Source organism: Apium graveolens, chromosome 10, assembly GCF_009905375.1.
Source record: "Apium graveolens cultivar Ventura chromosome 10, ASM990537v1, whole genome shotgun sequence".
Classification (NCBI taxonomy): domain Eukaryota; kingdom Viridiplantae; phylum Streptophyta; class Magnoliopsida; order Apiales; family Apiaceae; genus Apium; species Apium graveolens.
The window spans coordinates 233,423,132-233,433,056 of NC_133656.1; the positions used below are offsets into that span (position 1 = coordinate 233,423,132).

The 9,925-nt window shown below is 34.2% G+C and overlaps 2 protein-coding genes across 4 annotated transcripts; one reads left to right on the plus strand and one right to left on the minus strand.

Annotated features, from left to right (window-relative positions):
- Window positions 1–2,396: 2,396 nt before the first annotated feature.
- LOC141692033 (secreted RxLR effector protein 161-like) lies at window positions 2,397–3,047 on the plus strand. Its single transcript, XM_074496777.1, has one exon. The coding sequence runs from the start codon at window positions 2,397–2,399 to the stop codon at window positions 3,045–3,047; it is 651 nt and encodes a 216-aa protein (XP_074352878.1).
- A 334-nt stretch (window positions 3,048–3,381) lies between these two features.
- On the minus strand, window positions 3,382–6,488 carry LOC141689010 (uncharacterized). 3 transcript variants are annotated; one of them, XM_074493163.1, is made up of 5 exons: window positions 6,349–6,488; window positions 5,476–5,639; window positions 5,308–5,383; window positions 5,087–5,213; window positions 3,382–3,838 (listed from the first exon to the last, which is right to left on the minus strand). In XM_074493163.1, exons 2-5 carry the CDS (start codon window positions 5,590–5,592, stop codon window positions 3,649–3,651), a joined length of 510 nt encoding a protein of 169 aa, XP_074349264.1. In that variant the 5' UTR covers window positions 5,593–5,639; window positions 6,349–6,488; the 3' UTR covers window positions 3,382–3,648. The 3 variants fall into 3 exon arrangements, with proteins under 3 accessions (XP_074349264.1, XP_074349265.1, XP_074349266.1); XM_074493164.1 differs by having other exon boundaries at window positions 5,476–5,626; window positions 6,349–6,476; XM_074493165.1 differs by having other exon boundaries at window positions 5,476–5,623; window positions 6,349–6,471.
- Window positions 6,489–9,925: the final 3,437 nt, after the last annotated feature.

The following is a 9,925-nucleotide window of genomic DNA, read 5'->3' on the forward strand; positions in this document are numbered from 1 at the left end:
AAATACAGGAGCTCTGATGTAACAAATTCATCAAGTCAGTTTCAAGTCTTTTATCATTCAGTCCCTCTTATTAACATGGCATCAAAGCCTAAATACAGTGCTATTTTTTTCTAGCAGTCCCGTCTGCATCCCTTCTGATTTTTCTTTCCCAGCAGTCCCATCTGCATCCTTTCTGATTCTTATTTCTGAACAGTTCTGTCTGTTTTCCTTTAGTTTTCTTTTTCCCGGGCACTTCTCTTTCTTTTATCTTGAGTATAATGGATTCCCAACACCACAAGTTGGCGGTAAGGCTAGATGGAAAAAATTATTTTCTATGGGCTTCTTACTTCAAGAACTTTTCTGGAAGGTCAGGATCTATGGAACTATGTTGACGGTACTAATCCCAAACCAACTGAGAAGGCGGACCAGTCTAAATGGGTGATAAACAATGCTAAGATCAAAACATGGATCATGGAATCAGTGGATAATTCTATTGCTGTAAATCTCAATCCATTACGTACAACACATCTCATGTGGGAGTATCTAAAACACATCTATATACAAAGTAATGATGCGAGGATGTATCAGCTTGAACATGAGGTAAATTCTTTATCCCAATAATCATTAAGTATTCATGAATATTACTCTGCAATTATGTTGCTTTGGAATGAAATGGATATGACTGAAGAAAAGATTCCAGAAGCTGCCTTGGAAACAGTTCTAAAACTCAGGCTGCAAATTTGATGAAACTTAGGCAAGATTTTGAACCTATTCGTGCTACTATTCTGAATTAAGGAGGAAGTTCTAGTATAGATACAAGTCTACTAGACCTACTTGCAGAGGAAACACGATTGAAATTGCTCTCTTCCAAGCAAATGTTTATGATGCTGCATTGAGTGTGGCTGTCCAGAAAGCTAAGGCTCGAAATATGAGCAAAAGTGAGTGTTTTATCTGTCAAGAGACTGACCATATTGCTATTCACTGCCCAAAAAGGAAGGGTAACACAACTGTTTCTCACTTTTGTCGATATTGTAAGGCTGAAGGACATCTGATTGAAAATTGTAAGATCAGGCCTCCACGGAATCGAATTCACAAGGCTTATATGGCCTTCGTGCCTAACACTTCAGCTGCAGGTACTGGAACTCTGAACCAGCATCATGTTTCTCAATCAAACTCTCCGTCACCTGACTTCATTCAACAAGTTATTCAAGCACTTCAGGATTCTAATATCATGCCCTTCAAGCCTCCAATGTTGGTAAGACAAATACTCAAAACTCGTGGATAATAGATTCTGGTGCTTCCCATCACATGACTGGTAATTTAGATAATTTTAATTCTAGCACTCCATATGATAGAAGGAAAAAATTGTTTTTGCAAATGGAGACACCCTTCCTGCCGCACGTGTTGGGTCATTAAAAATTGGCTCTTTAAATATTGAGAATGCTTTATATGTGCCAAAATTATCTGCTAATTTGATCTTAGTCAGTCAATTAGTACAACAAAATTGCATAATCTCATTTTCTTTTTCTGGTTGCTTGATCCAGGACCTGAGAACTGGGAAAGTGATTGGGAGCGGCCATAAGCACGGGGAACTCTTTGTCTTGAATTTCAACGTACCTTCAAGCACACCTACATCTAGCTCACCAAATTGTTTTCTTACTCCTTCTACTGTTGAAGTAAATAAAGCTAATCAATTGTGGAGACTTTGACATAATCGTCTTGGCCATCCTCATGCTTTTGCTTTGAATTCCATGTTTTCCTCTAATGCTTTGACATATAGGATTGATCATAATTCTGAAACTGATAAAACATGTGAGGAATGTGCACTCTCTAAAGCACATATTTTACCATATCCTAAGAAAATAAATCATGATGTCTCAGCTTTTGATATTGTTCACTCTGATGTTTGGGGGCCATCTCGTGTAGGCTCACGTACTTTGATAGCTGTTTCAACAATTCACAATTGGGATATCTACCAAATGGATGTTAAGAATGCCTTCCTAAATGGCGATCTTTCTAAAACAGTATACATGCGTCCTCCTCCTGGATTATCCGTTCCACCAAACATAGTTTGCAAATTGAAAAAGGCAATATATGGATTAAAACAATCCCCCCGAGCCTGGTTTTTTAAGTTAAAGGGGGTGTTACAAAAAGCTAGATATCATCAAAGTCACAATGATCACTCTTGTTTTATCTCTTCTACATCAGCTGGAACTACCTTCGCACTCATCTATGTTGATGATATCTTAATCACGGGTAACGATCACCAAGGTGTACAGAATCTTAAGAATATCCTGTAGAACTCTTTTCAAATGAAAGACCTTGGTCTTGCATCTTACTTTCTTGGCTTAGAAATCTCTAGAAATGCCGATGGATATTTTGTTAGTCAACAAAAATATACTTGTGACATCATTGAAATGGCAGGTCTTACTGATGATAAAGTTGTGGATACTCCGCTTGAGCTAAATGTTACATACAGTAAAACAGATGGCTCTCCAATCTCTGATCCGACCCTTTATCGAAGCATCGTTGGGAGTTTGGTCTACCTCACCGTGACACGTCCAGATATTGCCCATGCCGTTCAACTTGTGAGTCAGTTTGTTTCGGATCCTCGCAGACTATACTTCACGACAGTTCATTGCATTATACGTTATCTTTGTTCAACACCGGCTCGTGGCATGTTCTTTTTAAATACTAGTCCTTTAGATTTGCGTGCCTTTTCTGATGCTAGCTATGTCGGCTGCCCAGACACATGCAGATCTACTACTGGCTACTGTATATTTTTAGGGAGTTCACTTCTTTCATGGAAATCAAAGAAACAATCCACGATATCCAAATCATCGACTGAAGCAGAATATCGAGCTATGTCATCCTTATGCAGTGAAGTTGTTTGGCTACGACGATTGTTAAAAGACTTTAATATTCAGCTTCATTCTCCCACACCGTTATTCTGTGATAACAAAAGTGCCTTGAAAATTGCAAGTAATCATGTTTTTCATGAAAGAACAAAACACAATTTGATTGCCATTTTGTTCGGGAAAAATTTGAAAATGGTGATATCAGTCTAGCTCGTGTTTTCTCCTAAGAAAAACTTGCTGATTTCTATACAAAATACCCAACGAAGAGCCGACACAATTTTTTTATCAGCAAACTAATGATTCAACAACCATAAGTTTGAGGGGGAGTATAAACAATATAACCTTTAATGTAAATCTAGGATGTAAATATGGGATTATGTGTTGTAAATAGGAGATTTGTATCAAATAATATCAGTTGATATCAGGTGATATGATAGGCTGAGATTAATTGATATGATAGGCTGAGATCAAGGAATATGCAAGCTGTAAATTAGCTATGTTGTAGGTATAAATACCGGAGCTCTGATGTAACAAGTATATCAAGTCAGTTTCAAGTCTTTTATCATTCAGTCCCTTGTATTATCAAAATAAGTTCAACACAAACCATATGGAGGCCTAAATAAAGAAGCAGCTAGTACAGACCACTCGAATTAAAACCTTTCAAACAACTGCCGAAATACAAAATTTAAGTCTTCGTTGCATAAACCCATCCAATTTACTCAAAACTTTTATAATTACAGTTTTTTTTAAAAAGCTATTGAAACTTGTGCTCCAGCTATAACACTTCAAATTTGTGTAGAAACTATGGCTTCTAAGGAGTTGAATTGCATTCCGAGTCTGTATAAGATTGGAAATCTGCAGGTCTCGTTCTATTCATATTGGCTTCTAGTGGGGGAAGTCCGTCTTCATCACTCGAGTCAACCTCATTGTCTTCATGCAGCAAATCACTACTTGAAACTTCATTAAATACCTCCTGGCTTGCAGAACTGAAAATTGCTGGCCTGCATGGAAGGAAGCAAAAGCATAAGAATATAATAGCATATATTATAAGGGGAAATGGGACTGACGACTGAGAACGAGAACTGAATATAATGCACTTGAAGTTTAGAATAGAAAACAAGTTTCACATTAGTAATAGGAGATGTGCTCACAACCAAAAGGTAACAAACTACTTCCATATTAAAAATTAGAAGACACTATTAAGATTTATCTAAAACCACAATTCACAATCCAAATTGCAATCTGCAAGAATTTCATCTGGTTGCCTGTCAATTTGACTGGGACCTTGTTGCTATGCATCAACTATTAAGCCATTTTAAAACTGAGACAACTTGGAGATGAGTGCTCAGATGAAAAGTGCCAAGTGATTTCTTGTTATAATGCATCTTCTAAGAGTTCCAACAAAACTGTCTTTTGTAATTAAACTGGATTTTTAAGGTAAATAATGTGAACTTGTAAACACACTGTAGTGTAGTCTGCTTAAGGCATCGACTAACAATAATAAGTGGAAGCTTTTTTCAATTATTGCGGAAATTGATCTGCTAGACGACCACAGTTGACCACTGTTATAGAGATTATGGATTTTCATCACACATAATGTTTACCAAAGAACTTGATAATATTATGAGGTTATACCAATTATCATAAGAACATAGTCTCTTGTCAAAAAGTTTTGAAAAAACAATGCAGCAGTGTTATTTTCAGCTATCTGATACTCTAACTTGGTATTTCTTTAACAGAGGCCTCAACGCAATGATGCAAGACAAAGTAAATCAGATAAAATGGTAAATGTAGCATCATAAACGAATTATTTATCACCCTCAACCACCCGCCTATTCACAATAAGAGCGTAGCTTTGAGTGTTAAATCAGTAAAAATTCCTAAAATTCACATTTAGTAAACTATTTAAATTTACTTAATAATTACTATACCTGCAAACTATCTTCGAACATACTTATTTGAATAGTCCTTGCTACACTAGAAACGATAACTTACACCATTCACTCGACTATGACTATTTCACAAAGGTCAACACTGTGCACACATAGGGTTACCATTACTAACTCTAAGCCGTACTATACACAAACACTCCTGACCAGTGGATCAGATAACTTAAAAAAACTTTAATGGTACTGCTCCTATGAAGTTAAGTCTTTTGAGTACTCTAATTATACCAGATGCTCATACTAGATGATAGATATACAAAGAGAAAAATCATGCAAAACAAAAAGCAAATAGTAATAACAAACCATTCAGGGGACTTTTTAAGCTCACGGACTTGTTCATGATAAAGAACTTGAGAAACTATACAACCCACTTTTCTGCCAGCTTCGACTGCATCCACTCTCCCACTCTCATCAACCACAACAAAATTACCTGGACAATTACACAAAGCTCAACAACACAAATTTTAACCTTTCAAATTGAAAGATAGTTAATTTTAAAGACTTTATTAAGAGAACCTAGTTACCTATCTTAATCCACATGCTTTTTTGAAATTTGGCTGGAAATAGTGCCAATGAGTTATCTCCTTTCGGATCCATCACCTTTTATCATGCCACAAATGAAAACCAGTTAATCTCGGGTTCCAGTTTTAGCAATAATAAAAATTATAAAAATAGTTATTGTACATTTGTACCTCAATTAGATTGGAACCTCTAAGTGAAACGACTTGCATAATGGTTTGGCCTGGAAGCAGAGTATATGTATTGTTACCTTCAGATGCTCTTTTCAAATTTTTCCTTCCCCCCTTCATCTTCGGGCAGCTCTAAATTCTACTTTGAAATCTTCTGATTTAGGGTCCTAGAATTTGTTAGTTTAGAAATTTGATAAACTATAATTCAGATATTAAAATCAAACATAAGAATTGATCACAATGTGTTAAATCCAACCAATGAAGAAGCTACATTTTCCATTTGGCGAGGTAGCACACTGTATCAATGAAAATAAGTAATAATAGAGAATTAAGAAATATCGATCTTGTCCATGCATTATTTGCATTTATCAGGTAGTCTTTTTAGTTTTCCTAAAAAACGGGTATTTGACTATTTGTTGTGGCCAACAGCTTCTATAAAATCTTGATTTTTAACAACTAAAACGATATTCTTTCAATATAGGTAATTAACATATCATCCGACCAATCATCTACAACATAATCATGAAGATTATTTTGACAATGTTCACAGAATTTAAAGGTTCAATAATTTATCGGAGATCTAATAATGCCAACAGAGAATATAAAGAGTAAATTTAAGGGTAAAAAACTGCTTAGCAGAATAATTCAGCTAGGACTTTATCAAACACTTAAACATGTTAATTAAAACTTGCATGGAATATCAAGAAAACATAATCAAATATGTGGGTATCATAGGTTTCTAAACCTTTAATCAACTAAATGAAAAATTAGTTAAGTATTAAACCAAAAATTAATATAAAGACCAATCAAGCATTATTTATGAATCCATAATTTCATATAAAACAACGATAAACAACAGTGGAACAGGTAAATTACCTGAGTCTTCACAGACGTAGTGAAGCAAAAGGGGAGTTGACAGGTAGAGCTTCAAACACTTTTAGCGGAAACTGTAATATATACAGAGGAAAATTAGAGAAATGGTAATGTCCGAAATGCTATGGACGCCGGAGGTTAACGATGAGTTATAGAAATATTTAAAAAATTAAATAAATGATATTATTTTAAAAATATTATATTTTAGAATTTATTAATTCTTTTTTAAATTTTAGAAATATTAAAACATAAATTAAAATATACATCGAATTTAGGGTTTAGATAGGCTGTAAGCCCAACTAGGCTTGTCAATGGAGCGGAGTTTCGATCCGATTCGGTCTGACCCGAGCCTTAATAGATGGATATGAATTATATAAAAATAAAATCGATCCGATAATAATCTGATCCATTAAAAAGCGGATATGAATTTTCACACGTCTAATCCGATAAAGATCCAATCCTAAATACTAAACTTATATAATTATATAATTATATATATATGATATAATAAACTTAATATACTAAATATAATAAATATACTAAACTTAATATATGTATATACTATAATTAATAAATATAATTAATTTTATATGTATCAGTATTAATTTTATATGTATCAGTATTAATTATATTGATTTTGTACATATATATTACCTATAATAAATCAATATAATTAATTCTATATGAATCAAAATGAATTAAATTAATTTTATAATTAATTTAACTGTTATCTCATCATAATAAAATTTCATGTACACACCAGGTGTCATTATATTCTAATGAGTATCATGTTTGTCGAAAATTATTTTCATATATTATATTTTATTGCCAATTTTTTTTTATTTTAATTTTTGAAATTGACTTATATATTTATTTTCAGATATTTATCCAATTACATTATTTTATTTTTATTTATTTATTTCATAATTATTTTGAACTGAACTCTTTTCACATATTTTTATTTTTTTCACAATATCTCTGACTATAAAATATCTTTTTGTACTTAAGTTTTTTTAATTATTGAACCGTGTTAACTTAATATTATTCATCTTAAAAAACTTAAATGGATCCGAAGTCCGATCCAATAATCTGTGATCCTAATGGATTTGGATATGAATTATGTTATTAAATATCCGGAAGCAATCTGATCTAAATTCGATCCAACAAATTTAAATGGATATTGATATTGATTTAGTCAAATCCGATCCAAATCCGACCCGTTGACAAGCCTAACCCCAACCCTAATATACACTATCCTATAAATTGAATTCTAATTTAAATCTTGGAGTCTAATCTTACGGTTTTTAATCTTTTAGGATTTGAAAATTTTTCATTTGAGTTTAGAATTATTAAAATTTAATAAAAGATATAGTGATTTAACTGAAAATAAATAAAATATGTGCAAAACGCTACTTAATATAACATTTAAAATGACAAAGAAAAAAAGAAAAAATAAATAAAATTAGCATTACTGTGCAAAAAAGGAAAAAAAATAAGATTAAAATAAAACGTTAGACAATCAAGCGTTTCGTCCAGACGCTACTATAATTCGCATCTTAAAATAACATTCTGAGCCATTATTTTCGAAATTGACATTTTGAACAATTTTTTATTCCAAATTGACATTTAGAAATAACACACGGAAAATTAATGGGGTGTTAAAGTTATTGACATTAAATTGGATTAAGAATAAGCGATCTCTTCATGTCGAGGAGGAGATGGATCGTTTGCCGATAGTACAAGCTATTCGAAGATATTTAGATTTGTAAAACGATTAGAATAGCTCATGTATCGAGATACAACTGTTCAATTTCTGATACTAATCATACTAGTCAGGAGGATGGGATGTCCATTATTCAGAGGATGCAAGGTGTATTCTTAAGCAAGTAATAAAATTCTTTCTTTAGTAGCAACAAAATTGAAAAATATATTTTAAAGTTGATTATTTATGTTTTATAAATTTTGAAATTTAATTTAATTAAATTATATAATATACATAAATTTTAATCAAAATCTCGTTAATGTGACAACTAAAAGTTTAGTCAAAGGTGCACAGTTAATTTAAAACGGAGGATGCAAAATATACTGAAATTATTTTTTTTCTTAAGAAATTCCTTTTTTAGTTAAACACATTAACGACACCCGCCTTATTTTTTATAAGATCCGAATTTTGATACAGTAAAGAGTAGTTGTAAGGTTATGTTTTGCCACATTTAGATATGATATACTTGATAGGGAGTAAAATAAACCCTGATTGCGTAATCAATATCGCATTAATTATACCAAAATTGGGCTGACAGTTAAGCCCGTTAGAAAAGGCCCAAAACTCTGAATATTAATTAATTTCGTAATTAATTAATAAGGGATAAATCAGTTGATGACAAAGTCCAAATAAGGACACAATTCCTTATAGATTGGCCTCCAAGAGATCTCATAGGATAAGTAATCAGTTTTCTACTTTCTAGGAATCCAAAGTCCATTCTAATTCAGAGACCTGTCCACCAAGTCTCCCAACTCTAGTCCAATTTAAGGACTCCCAACGCATATAAGGGGTCTCACCCCCACCAAATCATAACTATATTTTTTGACTTGATCTTTGGCAATCAGCAAGGTACGTATGCATCTTGTCAAGGCAGATCGAGTCACGAGACACAAGAGCAGTCAAATCGAGTCTCGAAGCTCATGAACCCTAGTAATAAATATAACAATTAATATACCATAGTTTTCAATCCATAACATTTGGTGCCGTCTGTGGGACAACATAACAACAACCATGGCGAGAACACAGAGTGGAAACAACACCCCTGAAGGAACACCAGCTGGGACAACTCAAACAATTTCTTCAATGGTGGAGATACCCCACACTCGTCCTACGCCTCTACCCAAGGAGGAACCCCGATAGGGGCAACTGAGCCTCTGCCATAAGTGACGAATCCCCCTGCTCCTCAAGGGACGAATCCCCAACTTCAGCAGGTGCATGCACCTGTGAACTCTCAACCTGTAAGGTATGAATATTCAATTATTGTAACCACTAATCACCCCTACGGGATGCCCCTATATCCCGAGGTTGGAGGAAGTGGACATGCTAATCGGAGTGAAGCACGAGGACAGACACCCCCTACATACGAGGTTTGACTCCTATTTCGGAGGATCATGAATTCTCTGGACCATATACTCAAAGAGACTCCGAATCTTCGAATGACGATGTGGCTCCTAGGAGGAGGCGTGCTGGTAAATAATCAATGACTGATGCTAATCGACGCCCCAGAACCACACAGGGGACTTCCCTATCTCTTTCAATACTTGCGTCCTGATTGGAGAGGAACAACTCCTTGCAAGGATTGGAGAGGAAAGAGGAGATCAAAAGATGGCAAAGTGTTTTTATGTGGTCTCTCTTAGGGCTGATGGAGTTGGGGGGCAGGTTCTGCCTATTGAAAATCTGAAAATTCGTGAGAATGACGAAAAAAGAGGGAAGCCAGCAGAAGACTTGGTTCCGATTCCTTTGACTCCCGAGGACCCTGAGAAAGTAACTTTCATTGGAGCGACACTAGAGGAGCCCCTCAGAGGAAAGCTGGTAAAA